The following is an 18,469-nucleotide window of genomic DNA, read 5'->3' as shown; positions in this document are numbered from 1 at the left end:
GAATTATTATAATAATTATGAAAATCGATAAATGATCGTTACTATCCATGAGCATATACAAACTTTTAACGATTGATTATTTCTGTGTATACAACACAAATGAGTTAACAATGATAAAAATATTAATCATTGCATGTCGGGGGACGGCCATAAGCACAGTTGCTTGAAAAAGAACTCCAGTATACCCCCTCATGGCCATTGTCATCAGTGGTAATTATCATCGCTATAACTATTATCAATATTAAGTCATATTAATAATCATCATGATAATGATTAATGAACATCATTGATCATTATCATTATGATAATTACAAATTGATTGTTATGTGATTAAGTATTCGTGATGATACCAATTCGGAATTTTCACTCCAAGACGCAAGGCGTATTCAAGAACCTAGAAAATCTATTGTCATGACAAATAATATCCAAGAAGTCTTTGTCGAAAAATATTGAATCAAATATAGGCATTTTGTCGTTAGCTCGGAAACTAAGGACGAAACTACTGTTTTGCTGTGTTCGGGTTCACAAATTTTCGACAAAGATGTAGTTTTAGCTGTCATTGTCATTTGACTGGCATTTTTAATACATTTACTATGTTCTTCCGTCCGTCGCGGGGGGGGGGGAACATTCTAATGACAAAGAAAAGGAAGATATAGAAATAACACGCTCATTTACCAAAACATATTGTTCCGCTGCCTTGGTATCCATCATTGCACACACACGTAAAGCTTCCAATGCTGTTTACACAACGTGCATTGACGTCACAGTCATCGATCCCCAAATCACATTCATCATTATCTAAAACAGTCATTGAAACAATAGAGATTACATATAGAAGAAAAAGTAGTAGCAGTAGCAGTAGTAGTAGTAGTAGCAGTAGTAGTAGTAGTAGTAGTAGTAGTAGAAGTAGTAGTAGTAATAGTGGTGGTATAGTAGTACCAATAGTATAATTATTATTAGTAGTATAGTAGTAGTATAAGAAGTAGAGGATGCAGGGCCGGCGATCCTGGGGGCAAAGGCCAATTGAAACCAGTTGGATTCCAACTGGTTTCCATGGTTTCAATGGTTTCAACTGGATCAATTGGTTTTAACTGGAATTCAACAATTTCCAGTTGAAACCAGTTGGGTAACTGGAAATGATTTCTAACTGGAACCAACTGGGTAACTAGAAATCCTAACTGGAACCAGTTGGGCAACTGGAAATCCTAACTGGAACCAGTTGGGTTACTGGAAATTACTTCCAACTGGAAATGATTTCTTACTGGAACCAGTTGTGTAGCTGAAAATCCTAACTGGAACCAGTTGGGCAACTGGAAATCCTAACTCGAAATCCTAACTGGAACCAATTGGGTAACTGGAGAAAATGACTTCTAACTTGAAAGATATGTAACTCGAAATGAATTCTAATTGGAACCAGTTGGGTAACTGGAAATAAAACTGGAACCAGTTGGGTAACTGGAAATCCTATCTGGATCTAGTTGGGTAACTGGAAAGGATTTCCAATTGGTTTCCAATCGGAAATTTTCCAGTTACCAACCTGGATCCAATTGAAACCAGTTAATTTACATAGCATCTGCCAGTGTGTGCACAGATTAATGTTTTGAGACATTCATCATCATTTACAATATATCTATTTAATTATTTTCAATTTCCAAACTGTTTTATGATAAGGAAAAGGAAAATATATACATAACAAGCGTATTTACCAGAACAGATGGTTCCGCTGCCTTGATATCCATCATTGCACTCACACATGAAGCTTCCAATGCTGTTTACACAACGTGCATTGATGTCACAGTCATCGATTCCCAAGTCACATACATCATTATCTAAAACAGTCATTGAAACAATAGAGATTACAGGTCGAAGAAAAACTAGTAGTAGTAGTAGTAGTAGAAGTACCGTAGTACTAGTACTAGTAGTAGTATAAGAAGTAGAGGATGCACACACTTTTTGAAGTACTGAAAAGTGTCCTTTTTAATGCCCCCTCACGAATATGTACTGTGCCCCTTTAATCGAAAGAGGACCCGTTTTAGGTGTTACCAAGTGCCCTTTATCATATAAGTGCCATTTTTATTTCTTCAAGATATGCCACTGAAGGACTAGCCTATAATCTACGGGGAGGCTGCAGTTATTGTCTTTGCTGTTATGCTGAACGCAAGCGATACGTCTGATCTCGCAAATACTACTCATTGTGGCAGCGCTAGCAGCCACCTACGCAGCCACAATGCGTAGTGTTCGCGAGATCAGACATAAAAAAATACTCAGTTTTTAATTTCACAACCCCATCAAATCAAAATGGCACATTCTCAAAAGCCATTTTGAAAATCTAGATTGTCTAAATTAATTAATTCTTCCGAATTAGCAGATCTATCTAAGATTGATAGGATCTTACCATAACAGACAGGAACAGGTGCAGAAAGGGTCCCGTTATCACACATGAGCTCTGTTTCAATACCCATATCGGTAGAGTAGCCAATGTCACAGGCTATAACGATACTTGCATCATGGTCCAACGAATCAGCCATTGTTTGATTCGAGAAAGGAATTGCATCTATTTCACAGTTTTCTATAAGAGGGGAAAAAAAGGATACCTCGGTAACAATATTACAAACAAAAATGACATACTAATTAGTTAATAAATTAGTGCCCCCCAAAAAAATTGCCTTGGTAATGTTTGTAAGTAAAAATGTTTAACATACTAGAAATATTCATGACAGTAAAATGCCTAAAAAGAGCAGAAATCTATTAGAAAATAATCCTTAAAATGAGTAAAGTAAAATGAAATACTCAGTTCTTAATTTCACAACCCCATCAAATCAAAATGGCACATTAAAAAAAGCCAGTTTGAAAATCTAGATTGTCTAAATTAATTAATTATTGTGAATTGGCACATTTATCCAAGATTGATAGGATCATACCATAACAGACAGGAACAGGTGCAGAAAGGGTCCCGTTATCACACATGAGCTCTGTTTCAATACCCATACCGGTAGAGTAGCCAATGTCACAGGCTATAACGATACTTGCATCATGGTCCAGAGAATATGAAGTTGTTTGATTTGAGAAAGGAATTGCATCTATGTCACAGTTTTCTATAAGAGGGGAAAAAAGGATACCTCGGTAGCAATATTACAAACAACAAGTGGAATGCCTCTGGCCGTCTCACCTGCATCACGCGGTTCAATATAGCAGCAGTGCTGACTTTGAATACTACTCTAACTCGCCCAAGATGTTCAGTGATACATGGTTACTCTTATGTCCAATTTTTATGAACTAGACCAATAAACTTACAGAGATATGATGGTTGTTCAACAAAAAACCCCAACATGGCCAAAGTTCATTGACCTTACATGACCTTTGACCTTGATCATGTGACCTGAAACTCGCACAGGATGTTCAGTGATACTTGATTACTCTTATGTACAAGTTTCATGAATCAGATCCATAAACTTTCAAAGTTTTGATGGTAATTCAACTGATACACCCAATTCGGCCAAAGTTCATTGACCTTTGACCTTGGTCATGTGACCTGAAACGCGCACAGGATGTTCAGTGATATTTGATTACTCATATGTCCAAGTTTAATGAACTAGACTAATAAACTTTCAAAGTTATGATGGTAATTTAACAGATACCCCCGATTCGGCCAAAGTTCATTGACCCTAAATGACCTTTGACCTTAATCATTAGGCCTGAAACTTGCACAAAATATTCAGTGATGCTTGGTTACTATTATGTCCAAGTTTCATGAATCAGATCCATAAACTTTCAAAGTTATGATGGGAATTCAACAGATATCCCCAATTCGGCCAAAGTTCATTGACCCTGAATGACCTTTGACCTTGGTCATGTGACGTGAAACTCATGCAGGATGTTTAGTGATACTTGATTAACCTTATGTCCAAGTTTCATGAACTAGGTCCATATATTTTCTAAGTTATGATGACATTTCAAAAACTTAACCTCAGGTTAAGATTTCAATGTTGATTCCTCCAACATGGTCTAAGTTCATTGACCCTTAATGACCTTTGACCTTGGTCATGTGACATGAAACTTTAATTGGATGTTCAATAATACTTGATTAACCTTATGGCCTAGTTTCATGAACTAGGGCCATATACTTTCTAAGTTATGATGTCATTTCAAAAACTTACCTCAGGTTAAGATTAGATGTTGACGCCGCCGCCGCCGCCGCCGTCGGAAAAGCGGCGCCTATAGTCTCACTCTGCTTCGCAGGTGAGACAAAAATGACATACTAATTAGTTAATAAATTAGTGCCCCCCCCCCTAAAAAACTTGCCTTCGTAATGTTTGTAAGAAACAATGTTTAACATACTAGAAATATTCACGACAGTAAAATGACTAAAAAGAGCAAGAATATTTTAGTAATTAAACTTTTATATGAGCAAAGTAAGAAATTACTCAGTTCTTAATTTCACAACCCCATCAAGTCAGAATGGCATATTAAAAAAAGCCAGTTTGAATATCTAGTTTGTCTGAATTGATAAATTCTACTGAATTGGCAGATTTATCTAAGATTGATAAGATCTTACCATAACAGACAGGAACAGGTGCAGAAAGGGTCCCATTATCACACAGAAGCTCTGTTTCAATACCCATACCGGTAGAGTAGCCAATGTCACAGGCTAAAACGATACTTGCATCATGGTCCAGAGAATCAGATGTTGTTTGATTTGAGAAAGGAATTGCATTTATGTCACAGTTTTCTATAAGAGGGGAAAAAAGGATACCTCGGTAACAATATTACAAACAAAAATGACATACTAATTAGTTAATAAATTAGAGCCCCCCAAAAAAACTTGCCTTCGTAATGTTTGTAAGTAAAAATGTTTAACATACTAGAAATATTCATGACAGTAAAATGCCTAAAAAGAGCAGAAATCTATTAGAAAATAATCCTTAAAATGAGTAAAGTAAAATAAAATACTCAGTTCTTAATCTCACAACCCCATCAAATCAAAATGGCACATTCAAAAAAGCCAGTTTCAAAATCTAGATTATCTAAATTAATTAATTATTGTGAATTGGCACGTTTATCCAAGATTGATGGGATCATACCATAACAGACAGGAACAGGTGCAGAAAGGGTCCCGTTATCACACATGAGCTCTGTTTCAATACCCATACCGGTAGAGTAGCCAATGTCACAGGCTATAACGATACTTGCATCATGGTCCAGAGAATCAGATGTTGTTTGATTTGAGAAAGGAATTGCATCTATGTCACAGTTTTCTATAAGAGGGGAAAAAATGACACCACGGTAACAACATTACCAACACAAAAAACAATTATTATTCAATCAGTTAGAGCCCCCCCCAAAAAAAAAAGTGCCTTTGGAATATTTGAACAGAAAATATTGTAACATACTAGAAATATTCATAACAGTAAGATGCCTAAAAAGAGCAAAACCTTTTAGAAATTAATCCTTAAAATGACTAAAGTAAAAAAAAAATACTCAGTTCTTAATTTCACAACCCCATCAAGTCAGATCATGGCACATTCAAAAAAGCCAGTTTGAAAATCTAGTTTGTCTGAATTGATAAATTCTACTGAATTGGCAGATTTATCTAAGATTGATAAGATCTTACCATAACAGACAGGAACAGGTGCAGAAAGGGTCCCGTTATCACACAGAAGCTCTGTTTCAATACCCATACCGGTAGAGTAGCCAATGTCACAGGCTATAACGATACTTGCATCATGGTCCAGAGAATCAGATGTTGTTTGATTTGAGAAAGGAATTGCATCTATGTCACAGTTTTCTATAAGAGGGGAAAAAATGATACCTCGGTAACAATATTACAAACAAAAATCACATACTAATTAGTTAATAAATTAGTGCCCCCCAAAAAAACTTGCCTTCGTAATGTTTGTAAGTAAAAATGTTTAACATACTAGAAATATTCATGACAGTAAAATGCCTAAAAAGAGCAGAAATCTATTAGAAAATAATCCTTAAAATAAGTAAAGTAAAATGAAATACTCAGTTCTTATTTTCACAACCCCATCAAATCAAAATGACACATTCAAAAAAGTAAGTTTGAAAATCTAGATTATCTAAATTAATTAATTATTGTGAATTGGCACGTTTATCCAAGATTGATGGGATCATACCATAACAGACAGGAACAGGAGCAGAAAGGATCCCGTTATCACAAATGAGCTCTGTTACAATACCCATACCGGTAGAGTAGCCAATGTTACAGGCTATAACGATACTTGCATCATGGTCCAAAGAATCAGCCATTGTTTGATTTGAGAAAGGAATTGCACCTACGTCACAGCTTTCTATAAGAGGGGAAAAATGACACCTCGGTAACAACATTACCAGCACAAATAACAATTATTATTTAATCAGTTAGAGACCCCCCCAAAAAAAAATTGCCTTTGGATTATTTGCACAGAAAAAATTGTAATAAACTAGAAATATTCATGACAGTAAAATGCCTAAAAACAGCAAAAACTTTTTAGAAATTATTCCTTAAAATGAGTTAAGTAAAGAAAATACTCAGTTCTTAATTTCACACGACCATCAAGTCAAAATGGCACATTAAAAAAAGCCAGTTTGAAAATAAAGATTGTCTGTATAAATCAATTCTTTTTAATTGGCAGATTTATCCAAGATTGATAGTATCATACCATAACAGACAGGAACAGGTGCAGAAAGGGTCCCGTTATCACACATGAGCTCTGTTTCAATACCCATACCGGTAGAGTAGCCAATGTCACAGGCTATAACGATACTTGCATCATGGTCCAGAGAATCAGATGTTGTTTGATTTGAGAAAGGAATTGCATCTATGTCACAGTTTTCTATAAGAGGGGAAAAAAGGATACCTCGGTAACAATATTACAAACAAAAATGACATACTAATTAGTTAATAAATTAGAGCCCCCCCCAAAAAAAAAAAAAAAAAACTTGCCTTCCTAATGTTTGTAAGTAAAAATGTTAAACATACTAGAAATATTCATGACAGTAAAATGCCTAAAAAGAGCAGAAATCTATTTACGTTCAGCATAACGGCAAGGCCAATAACTGCAGGCTCTGCCTGGATTATAGGCCACTACAGGACGTTTTCTGTGCGCTTTAAACCTGATAATGACCCGTTTTATGTATTAGCAAGTGCCAAATCTCGTATCAGTGCCAAATTTAAACAAATAATTCTCCCTTAAGGACGTCTTCTGTGCCCCTTTGACCTGAGAAGAACCCGGTTCGTGTCCTAGCAGGCGCTCCCTTACCATGTAGGTTCCCTTTGTTATATCAGTGCACCTTTTTACTCCCAAAAGTGCCCCTCACGAGCATGTCATGTGCCCCTACTACCTGGGAGGGATCCGTTTTATGCCGTATGCAAGTGCCAAATTTCTTAGGTGCCGTTTTTCGTATCAGTGCCCCTTTTTACCTATGTAAATTGTTGTATCAGCTGGTGTAGTTTCTTCTGTTGTAGTATCAGCCGGTATAGTTTCTTGTGTTGTTGTATCAGCTGGTATAGTTTCTAATGTTGTATCGGCTGGTGTAGCTTCTTCAGTTGTTGTATCGGCTGGTGTAGTTTCTACTACTGATCTATCAGCCGTTGTAGTTTCTTCAGTTGTTGTATCAGCTGGTGTAGTTTCTTCAGTTGTTGTGTCAGCTCTTGTAGTGTCTAGAGTTGTTGTATCAGCTAAAGTAGTTTCTTCAGTCGTTGTGTAAGCTTCTGTAGTGTCTAGAGTTGTTGCATCAGATGTCGTAGCTTGTTCAGTTGTTGTATCGGCTTGTGTTGTTTCTTGGGTTGTTGTATCAGCCGGTGTAGTTTCTTCAGTTGTTGTGTCAGCTGATGTAGTGTCTACAGTTGTTGCATCAGATGTCGTAGTTTCTTCAGTTGTTGTATCGACTGGTGAAGTTTCTACTATTGTTGTATCAGCCGTTAGTTTCTTCAGTTGTTGTATCAGCTGGTGTAGTTTCTACTATTGTTGTATCAGCCGTTGTAGTTTCAATAGTTGTTGTATCAGCTGGTGTAGTTTCTTGTGTTGTTGTATCAGCCGGTGTAGTTTCTTCAGTTGTTGTGTCAACTGACGTAGAGTCTACAGTTGTTGCATCAGATGTCGTAGTTTCTTCAGTTGTATCAGCTGGTGTAGTTTCTTGTGTTGTATCGGCTTGTGTAGTTTCTTCAGTTGTTGTATCAGCTGGTGTTATTTCTTGTGTTGTTGTACCAGCCGGTGTAGTTTCTTCAGTTGTTGTGTCAGCTGATGTAGTGTCTACAGTTGTTGCATCAGATGTCGTAGTTTCTTCAGTTGTTGTATCAGCTGGTGTAGTTTCTTGTGTTGTTGTATCAGCCGTTGTAGTTTCTTCAGTTGTTGTGTCAGCTAAAGTTGTTTCTTCATTCGTTGTGTAAGCCTCTGTAGTTTCTTCAGTTGTTGTGTAAGCCTCTGTAGTTTCTTCAGTTGTTGTATCAGCTGGTGTAGGTTCTACTATTGTTGTATCAGCCATTGTAGCTTCAACAGTTGTTGTATCAGCTGGTGTAGTTTCTTGTATTATCGTATCAGCCGGTGTAGTTTCTACTAGTGTTGTAGCAGCCGTTGTAGCTTCAACAGTTGTTGTATCAGCTGGTGTAGTTTCTACTATTGTTGTATCAGCCGGTGTAGTTTCTCGTGTTGTTGTATCAGCCGGTGTAGTTTCTTCAGTTGTTTTGTCAGCTGATGTAGTGTCTACAGTTGTTGCATCAGATATCGTAGTTTCTTCAGTTGTATCGGCTTGTGTAGTTTCTTTAGTTGTTGTATCAGCTGGTGTAGTGTCTACAGTTGTTACATCAGATGTCGTAGTTTCTTCAGTTGTATCGGCTTGTGTGGTTTCCTTAATTATTGTATTAGCTGGTGTAGTGTCTACAGTTGTTGTATCACCTAAAGTTGATTTCTACCATTGTTGTATCAGCCGTTGTAGTTTCAAAAGTTGTTGTATCAGATGTCTTAGTTCCTTCAGTTGTATCGGCTTGTGTAGTTTCTTCAGTTGTTGTATCAGATGTCGTAGTTTCTTCAGTTGTTGTATCGACTGCTGTAGTTTCTACCATTGTTGTATCAGCCGTTGTAGTTTCAAAAGTTGTTGTATCAGATGTCTTAGTTCCTTCAGTTGTATCGGCTTGTGTAGTTTCTTCAGTTGTTGTATCAGCTGGTGTTGTGTCTACAGTTGTTGCATCCGATGTCGTAGTTTCTTCAGTTATTGTTACTATTGTTGTATCAGCCGTTGTAGCGACAACAGTTGTTGCATCAGCTGGTGTAGTTTCTTGTGTTGTTGTATCAGCCGGTGTAGTTTCTACAATTGATGTATCAGCCGTTGTAGTTTCTACTATTGTTGTATCAGCCGTTGTAGTTTCTACTATTGTTGTATCAGCCGTTATAGTTTCTACTATTGTTGTATCAGCCGTTGTAGCTTCTTCAGTTGTTGTATCAGCTGGTGTACTTTCTTGTGTTGTTGTATCTGCCGTTGTAATTTCTTCAGTTGTTGTGTCGGCTAAAGTTGTTTCTTCAGTCGCTGTGTGAGCTTCTGTAGTTTCTTCAGTTGTTGCATCATAGGTCGTAGTTTCTTCAGTTGTTGTATCGACTGGTGTAGTTTCTACTATTGATGTATCAGCCGTTGTAGTTTCAACAGTTGTTGCATCAGCCGGTGTAGTTTCTACTATTGTTGTATCAGCCGTTGTAGTTTCTTCAGTTGTTGTATCAGCTGGTGTAGTTTCTACTATTGTTGTATCAGCCATTATAGCTTCAACAGTTGTTGTATCAGCTGGTGTAGTTTCTTGTGTTGTTGTATCAGCCGGTGTAGTTTCTACTATTGTTGTATCAGCCGTTGTAGCTTCAACAGTTGTTGTATCAGCTGGTGTAGTTTCTACTATTGTTGTATCAACCGGTGTAGTTTCTTCTGTTGTTGTATCAGCCGGTGTAGTTTCTTCAGTTGTTGTGTCAGCTGATGTAGTGTCTACAGTTGTTGCATCAGATGTCGTAGTTTCTTCAGTTGTATCGGCTTGTGTAGTTTCTTCAGTTGTTGTATCAGCTGACGTAGTGTCTACAGTTGTTGCATCAGATGTCATAGTTTCTTCAGTTGTTGCATCAGAGGTCTAGTTTCTTCAGTTGCTGTATCGACTGGTGTAGTTTCTACTATTGTTGTATCAGCCGTTGTAGTTTCAACAAATGTTGTATCAGCCGGCGTAGTTTCTTGTGTTGTTGTATCAGCCGGTGTAGTTTCTTCTTTTGTTGCATCAGATGACGTAGTGTCTACAGTTGTTGCATCCGATGTCGTAGTTTCTTCAGTTATTGTTACTATTGTTGTATCAGCCGTTGTAGCGACAACAGTTGTTGCATCAGCTGGTGTAGTTTCTTGTGTTGTTGTATCAGCCGGTGTAGTTTCTACAATTGATGTATCAGCCGTTGTAGTTTCAACAGTTGTTGCATCAGCCGGTGTAGTTTCTACTATTGTTGTATCAGCCGTTGTAGTTTCTACTATTGTTGTATCAGCCGTTGTAGTTTCTACTATTGTTGTATCAGCCGTTGTAGTTTCTTCAGTTGTTGTATCAGCTGGTGTACTTTCTTGTGTTGTTGTATCAGCCGTTGTAATTTCTTCAGTTGTTGTGTCGGCTAAAGTTGTTTCTTCAGTCGTTGTGTGAGCTTCTGTAGTTTCTTCAGTTGTTGCATCATAGGTCGTAGTTTCTTCAGTTGTTGTATCGACTGGTGTAGTTTCTACTATTGATGTATCAGCCGTTGTAGTTTCAACAGTTGTTGCATCAGCCGGTGTAGTTTCTACTATTGTTGTATCAGCCGTTGTAGTTTCTTCAGTTGTTGTATCAGCTGGTGTAGTTTCTACTATTGTTGTATCAGCCATTATAGCTTCAACAGTTGTTGTATCAGCTGGTGTAGTTTCTTGTGTTGTTGTATCAGCCGGTGTAGTTTCTACTATTGTTGTATCAGCCGTTGTAGCTTCAACAGTTGTTGCATCAGCTGGTGTAGTTTCTACTATTGTTGTGTCAACCGGTGTAGTTTCTTCTGTTGTTGTATCAGCCGGTGTAGTTTTTTCAGTTGTTGTGTCAGCTGATGTAGTGTCTACAGTTGTTGCATCAGATGTCGTAGTTTCTTCAGTTGTATCGGCTTGTGTAGTTTCTTCAGTTGTTGTATCAGCTGACGTAGTGTCTACAGTTGTTGCATCAGATGTCATAGTTTCTTCAGTTGTTGCATCAGATGTCTTAGTTTCTTCAGTTGCTGTATCGACTGGTGTAGTTTCTACTATTGTTGTATCAGCCGTTGTAGTTTCAACAAATGTTGTATCAGCCGGCGTAGTTTCTTGTGTTGTTGTATCAGCCGGTGTAGTTTCTTCATTTGTTGCGTCAGATGACGTAGTGTCTACAGTTGTTGCATCCGATGTTGTAGTTTCTTCAGTTATTGTTACTATTGTTGTATCAGCCGTTGTAGCGACAACAGTTGTTGCATCAGCTGGTGTAGTTTCTTGTGTTGTTGTATCAGCCGGTGTAGTTTCTACAATTGATGTATCAGCCGTTGTAGTTTCTTCAGTTGTTGTATCAGCTGGTGTAGTTTCTACTATTGTTGTATCAGCCGTTGTAGTTTCAACAGTTGCTGTATCAGCTGGTGTAGTTTCTTGTGTTGTTATATCAGCCGGTGTAGTTTCTTCATTTGTTGTGTGAGCTTCTGTATTTTCTACAGTTGTTGCATCCGATGTCGTAGTTTCCTCAGTTGTTGTATCGACTGGTGTAGTTCCTTGTGTTGTATCGGCTTGTGTAGTTTCTTCAGTTGTTGTATCAGCTGGTGTAGTTTCTTGTGTTGTTGTATCAGCCGGTGTAGTTTCTTCAGTTATTGTGTCAGCTGCAGTAGTGTATACAGTTGATGCATCAGATATCATAGTTTTTTCAGATGTTGCATCAGATGTCGTAGTTTCTTCAGTTGTTGTATCGACTGGTGTAGTTTCTACTACTGTATCAGCCATTGTAGTTTCTTCAGTTGTTGTATCAGCTGGTGTAGTTTCTACTATTGTTGTATCAGCCGTTGTAATTTCTTCATTTGTTGTGTCAGCTGACGTAGTGTCTACAGTTGTTGCATCAGAAGTAGTAGTTTCTTCATTTGTTGTATCAGTTGGTGTAGTTTCTTGTGTTGTATCGGCTTGTGTAGTTTCTTCAGTTGTTGTATCAGCCGGTGCAGTTTCTTGTGTTGTTGTATCAGCCGGTCCAGTTTCTTCAGTTGTTGTATCAGCTGGTGTATTTTCTTGTGTTGTTATATCAGCCGTGTAGTTTCTTCTATTGTTGTATCAGCCGTTGTAGCTTCAACAGTTGTTGTATCAGCTGGTGTAGTTTCTACTATTGTTGTATCAACCGGTGTAGTTTCTTGTGTTGTTGTAACAGCCGGTGTAGTTTCTACAGTTGTTGTATCAGCTGGTGTAGTTTCTAATATTGTATCAGCCGTTGTAGCGACAACAGTTGTTGCATCAGCTGGTGTAGTTTCTTGTGTTGTTGTATCAGCCGGTGTAGTTTCTACTATTGATGTATCAGCCGTTGTAGCTTCAACAGTTGTTGCATCAGCTGGTGTAGTTTCTACTATTGTTGTGTCAACCGGTGTAGTTTCTTCTGTTGTTGTATCAGCCGGTGTAGTTTTTTCAGTTGTTGTGTCAGCTGATGTAGTGTCTACAGTTGTTGCATCAGATGTCGTAGTTTCTTCAGTTGTATCGGCTTGTATAGTTTCTTCAGTTGTTGTATCAGCTGACGTAGTGTCTACAGTTGTTGCATCAGATGTCATAGTTTCTTCAGTTGTTGCATCAGATGTCTTAGTTTCTTCAGTTGCTGTATCGACTGGTGTAGTTTCTACTATTGTTGTATCAGCCGTTGTAGTTTCAACAAATGTTGTATCAGCCGGCGTAGTTTCTTGTGTTGTTGTATCAGCCGGTGTAGTTTCTTCATTTGTTGCGTCAGATGACGTAGTGTCTACAGTTGTTGCATCCGATGTTGTAGTTTCTTCAGTTATTGTTACTATTGTTGTATCAGCCGTTGTAGCGACAACAGTTGTTGCATCAGCTGGTGTAGTTTCTTGTGTTGTTGTATCAGCCGGTGTAGTTTCTACAATTGATGTATCAGCCGTTGTAGTTTCTTCAGTTGTTGTATCAGCTGGTGTAGTTTCTACTATTGTTGTATCAGCCGTTGTAGTTTCAACAGTTGCTGTATCAGCTGGTGTATTTCTTGTGTTGTTGTATCAGCCGGTGTAGTTTCTTCATTTGTTGTGTGAGCTTCTGCAGTTTCTACAGTTGTTGCATCCGATGTCGTAGTTTCCTCAGTTGTTGTATCGACTGGTGTAGTTCCTTGTGTTGTATCGGCTTGTGTAGTTTCTTCAGTTGTTGTATCAGCTGTGTAGTTTCTTGTGTTGTTGTATCAGCCGGTGTAGTTTCTTCAGTTATTGTGTCAGCTGCAGTAGTGTATACAGTTGATGCATCAGATATCATAGTTTTTTCAGATGTTGCATCAGATGTCGTAGTTTCTTCAGTTGTTGTATCGACTGGTGTAGTTTCTACTACTGTATCAGCCATTGTAGTTTCTTCAGTTGTTGTATCAGCTGGTGTAGTTTCTACTATTGTTGTATCAGCCGTTGTAATTTCTTCATTTGTTGTGTCAGCTGACGTAGTGTCTACAGTTGTTGCATCAGAAGTAGTAGTTTCTTCATTTGTTGTATCAGTTGGTGTAGTTTCTTGTGTTGTATCGGCTTGTGTAGTTTCTTCAGTTGTTGTATCAGCCGGTGCAGTTTCTTGTGTTGTTGTATCAGCCGGTGTAGTTTCAACAGTTGTTGCATCAGCCGGTGTAGTTTCTACTATTGTTGTATCAGCCGTTGTAGTTTCTTCAGTTGTTGTATCAGCTGGTGTAGTTTCTACTATTGTTGTATCAGCCATTATAGCTTCAACAGTTGTTGTATCAGCTGGTGTAGTTTCTTGTGTTGTTGTATCAGCCGGTGTAGTTTCTACTATTGTTGTATCAGCCGTTGTAGCTTCAACAGTTGTTGCATCAGCTGGTGTAGTTTCTACTATTGTTGTGTCAACCGGTGTAGTTTCTTCTGTTGTTGTATCAGCCGGTGTAGTTTTTTCAGTTGTTGTGTCAGCTGATGTAGTGTCTACAGTTGTTGCATCAGATGTCGTAGTTTCTTCAGTTGTATCGGCTTGTATAGTTTCTTCAGTTGTTGTATCAGCTGACGTAGTGTCTACAGTTGTTGCATCAGATGTCATAGTTTCTTCAGTTGTTGCATCAGATGTCTTAGTTTCTTCAGTTGCTGTATCGACTGGTGTATTTTCTACTATTGTTGTATCAGCCGTTGTAGTTTCAACAAATGTTGTATCAGCCGGCGTAGTTTCTTGTGTTGTTGTATCAGCCGGTGTAGTTTCTTCATTTGTTGCGTCAGCTGACGTAGTGTCTACAGTTGTTGCATCCGATGTTGTAGTTTCTTCAGTTATTGTTACTATTGTTGTATCAGCCGTTGTAGCGACAACAGTTGTTGCATCAGCTGGTGTAGTTTCTTGTGTTGTTGTATCAGCCGGTGTAGTTTCTACAATTGATGTATCAGCCGTTGTAGTTTCTTCAGTTGTTGTATCAGCTGGTGTAGTTTCTACTATTGTTGTATCAGCCGTTGTAGTTTCAACAGTTGCTGTATCAGCTGGTGTAGTTTCTTGTGTTGTTGTATCAGCCGGTGTAGTTTCTTCATTTGTTGTGTGAGCTTCTGTAGTTTCTACAGTTGTTGCATCCGATGTCGTAGTTTCCTCAGTTGTTGTATCGACTGGTGTAGTTCCTTGTGTTGTATCGGCTTGTGTAGTTTCTTCAGTTGTTGATCAGCTGGTGTAGTTTCTTGTGTTGTTGTATCAGCCGGTGTAGTTTCTTCAGTTATTGTGTCAGCTGCAGTAGTGTATACAGTTGATGCATCAGATATCATAATTTTTTCAGATGTTGCATCAGATGTCGTAGTTTCTTCAGTTGTTGTATCGACTGGTGTAGTTTCTACTACTGTATCAGCCATTGTAGTTTCTTCAGTTGTTGTATCAGCTGGTGTAGTTTCTACTATTGTTGTATCAGCCGTTGTAATTTCTTCATTTGTTGTGTCAGCTGACGTAGTGTCACAGTTGTTGCATCAGAAGTAGTAGTTTCTTCATTTGTTGTATCAGTTGGTGTAGTTTCTTGTGTTATATCGGCTTGTGTAGTTTCTTCAGTTGTTGTATCAGCCGTGCAGTTTCTTTTGTTGTTGTATCAGCCGGTCCAGTTTCTTCAGTTGTTGTATCAGCTGGTGTATTTTCTCTGTGTTGTTATATCACCGGTGTAGTTTCTTCTATTGTTGTATCAGCCGTTGTAGCTTCAACAGTTGTTGTATCAGCTGGTGTAGTTTCTACTATTGTTGTATCAACCGTGTAGTTTCTTGTGTTGTTGTAACAGCCGGTGTAGTTTCTACAGTTGTTGTATCAGCTGGTGTAGTTTCTTAATATTGTATCAGCCGTGTAGCGACAACAGTTGTTGCATCAGCTGGTGTAGTTTCTTGTGTTGTTGTATCAGCCGGTGTAGTTTCTACTATTGATGTATCAGCCGTTGTAGCTTCAACAGTTGTTGCATCAGCTGGTGTAGTTTCTACTATTGTTGTGTCAACCGGTGTAGTTTCTTCTGTTGTTGTATCAGCCGGTGTAGTTTTTTCAGTTGTTGTGTCAGCTGATGTAGTGTCTACAGTTGTTGCATCAGATGTCGTAGTTTCTTCAGTTGTATCGGCTTGTATAGTTTCTTCAGTTGTTGTATCAGCTGACGTAGTGTCTACAGTTGTTGCATCAGATGTCATAGTTTCTTCAGTTGTTGCATCAGATGTCTTAGTTTCTTCAGTTGCTGTATCGACTGGTGTAGTTTCTACTATTGTTTTGTATCAGCCGTTGTAGTTTCAACAAATGTTGTATCAGCCGGCGTAGTTTCTTGTGTTGTTGTATCAGCCGGTGTAGTTTCTTCATTTGTTGCGTCAGATGACGTAGTGTCTACAGTTGTTGCATCCGATGTTGTAGTTTCTTCAGTTATTGTTACTATTGTTGTATCAGCCGTTGTAGCGACAACAGTTGTTGCATCAGCTGGTGTAGTTTCTTGTGTTGTTGTATCAGCCGGTGTAGTTTCTACAATTGATGTATCAGCCGTTGTAGTTTCTTCAGTTGTTGTATCAGCTGGTGTAGTTTCTACTATTGTTGTATCAGCCGTTGTAGTTTCAACAGTTGCTGTATCAGCTGGTGTAGTTTCTTGTGTTGTTGTATCAGCCGTGTAGTTTCTTCATTTGTTGTGTGAGCTTCTGTAGTTTCTACAGTTGTTGCATCCGATGTCGTAGTTTCCTCAGTTGTTGTATCGACTGGTGTAGTTCCTTGTGTTGTATCGGCTTGTGTAGTTTCTTCAGTTGTTGTATCAGCTGGTGTAGTTTCTTGTGTTGTTGTATCAGCCGGTGTAGTTTCTTCAGTTATTGTGTCAGCTGCAGTAGTGTATACAGTTGATGCATCAGATATCATAATTTTTTCAGATGTTGCATCAGATGTCGTAGTTTCTTCAGTTGTTGTATCGACTGGTGTAGTTTCTACTACTGTATCAGCCATTGTAGTTTCTTCAGTTGTTGTATCAGCTGGTGTAGTTTCTACTATTGTTGTATCAGCCGTTGTAATTTCTTCATTTGTTGTGTCAGCTGACGTAGTGTCTACAGTTGTTGCATCAGAAGTAGTAGTTTCTTCTTCATTTGTTGTATCAGTTGGTGTAGTTTCTTGTGTTGTATCGGCTTGTGTAGTTTCTTCAGTTGTTGTATCAGCCGGTGCAGTTTCTTGTGTTGTTGTATCAGCCGGTCCAGTTTCTTCTTCAGTTGTTGTATCAGCTGGTGTATTTTCTTGTGTTGTTATATCAGCCGGTGTAGTTTCTTCTATTGTTGTATCAGCCGTTGTAGCTTCAACAGTTGTTGTATCAGCTGGTGTAGTTTCTACTATTGTTGTATCACCGGTGTAGTTTCTTGTGTTGTTGTAACAGCCGGTGTAGTTTCTACAGTTGTTGTATCAGCTGGTGTAGTTTCTAATATTGTATCAGCCGTTGTAGCGACAACAGTTGTTGCATCAGCTGGTTAGTTTCTTGTGTTGTTGTATCAGCCGGTGTAGTTTCTACTATTGTTGTATCAGCCGTTGTAGCTTCAACAGTTGTTGCATCAGCTGGTGTAGTTTCTACTATTGTTGTGTCAACCGGTGTAGTTTCTTCTGTTGTTGTATCAGCCGGTGTAGTTTTTTCAGTTGTTGTGTCAGCTGATGTAGTGTCTACAGTTGTTGCATCAGATGTCGTAGTTTCTTCAGTTGTATCGGCTTGTATAGTTTCTTCAGTTGTTGTATCAGCTGACGTAGTGTCTACAGTTGTTGCATCAGATGTCATAGTTTCTTCAGTTGTTGCATCAGATGTCTTAGTTTCTTCAGTTGCTGTATCGACTGGTGTAGTTTCTACTATTGTTGTATCAGCCGTTGTAGTTTCAACAAATGTTGTATCAGCCGGCGTAGTTTCTTGTGTTGTTGTATCAGCCGTGTAGTTTCTTCATTTGTTGCGTCAGATGACGTAGTGTCTACAGTTGTTGCATCCGATGTTGTATTTCTTCAGTTATTGTTACTATTGTTGTATCAGCCGTTGTAGCGACAACAGTTGTTGCATCAGCTGGTGTAGTTTCTTGTGTTGTTGTATCAGCCGGTGTAGTTTCTACAATTGATGTATCAGCCGTTGTAGTTTCTTCAGTTGTTGTATCAGCTGGTGTAGTTTCTACTATTGTTGTATCAGCCGTTGTAGTTTCAACAGTTGCTGTATCAGCTGGTGTAGTTTCTTGTGTTGTTGTATCAGCCGGTGTAGTTTCTTCATTTGTTGTGTGAGCTTCTGTAGTTTCTACAGTTGTTGCATCCGATGTCGTAGTTTCCTCAGTTGTTGTATCGACTGGTGTAGTTCCTTGTGTTGTATCGGCTTGTGTAGTTTCTTCAGTTGTTGTATCAGCTGGTGTAGTTTCTTGTGTTGTTGTATCAGCCGCCGTGTAGTTTCTTCAGTTATTGTGTCAGCTGCAGTAGTGTATACAGTTGATGCATCAGATATCATAGTTTTTTCAGATGTTGCATCAGATGTCGTAGTTTCTTCAGTTGTTGTATCGACTGGTGTAGTTTCTACTACTGTATCAGCCATTGTAGTTTCTTCAGTTGTTGTATCAGCTGGTGTAGTTTCTACTATTGTTGTATCAGCCGTTGTAATTTCTTCATTTGTTGTGTCAGCTGACGTAGTGTCTACAGTTGTTGCATCAGAAGTAGTAGTTTCTTCATTTGTTGTATCAGTTGGTGTAGTTTCTTGTGTTGTATCGGCTTGTGTAGTTTCTTCAGTTGTTGTATCAGCCGGTGCAGTTTCTTGTGTTGTTGTATCAGCCGGTCCAGTTTCTTCAGTTGTTGTATC

The 18,469-nt window shown here is 38.5% G+C and overlaps 1 protein-coding gene and 1 long non-coding RNA gene across 2 annotated transcripts; one reads left to right on the top strand and one right to left on the bottom strand.

Moving 5' to 3' along the window:
• Nucleotides 1-681: 681 nt before the first annotated feature.
• On the bottom strand, nt 682-2,441 carry LOC121421651. Its single transcript, XR_005971014.1, has 3 exons — nt 2,396-2,441; nt 1,707-1,829; nt 682-798 (listed from the first exon to the last, which is right to left on the bottom strand). It is a non-coding gene; the product is annotated as an uncharacterized LOC121421651 (long non-coding RNA).
• A 3,599-nt stretch (nt 2,442-6,040) lies between these two features.
• Nucleotides 6,041-17,576, top strand: LOC121421950. Its single transcript, XM_041616751.1, has 5 exons — nt 6,041-6,057; nt 12,366-13,122; nt 13,832-14,528; nt 15,509-15,911; nt 17,093-17,576. Exons 1-5 carry the CDS (start codon nt 6,041-6,043, stop codon nt 17,574-17,576), a joined length of 2,358 nt encoding a protein of 785 aa, XP_041472685.1.
• The last annotated feature ends 893 nt before the right edge of the window (nt 17,577-18,469 follow it).

The sequence above is a fragment of the Lytechinus variegatus genome, chromosome 9 (genome assembly GCF_018143015.1).
Source record: "Lytechinus variegatus isolate NC3 chromosome 9, Lvar_3.0, whole genome shotgun sequence".
Classification (NCBI taxonomy): Eukaryota; Metazoa; Echinodermata; class Echinoidea; order Temnopleuroida; family Toxopneustidae; genus Lytechinus; species Lytechinus variegatus.
The sequence above is the reverse complement of the archived record's forward strand: the minus strand, read 5'-3'. Positions and strand labels throughout refer to the sequence as shown.

What these genes read in the sequence shown, in the direction of transcription:
- LOC121421950 (XM_041616751.1), top strand. An exon ending in CAATTGATGTATCAGCCGTT is followed by an intron (nt 13,123 to 13,831) that starts GTAGTTTCTTCA and finishes GCATCAGCCGGT; the next exon opens with GTAGTTTCTACTATTGTTGT. An exon ending in GTAGTTTCTACTATTGTTTT is followed by an intron (nt 15,912 to 17,092) that starts GTATCAGCCGTT and finishes ATATTGTATCAG; the next exon opens with CCGTTGTAGCGACAACAGTT.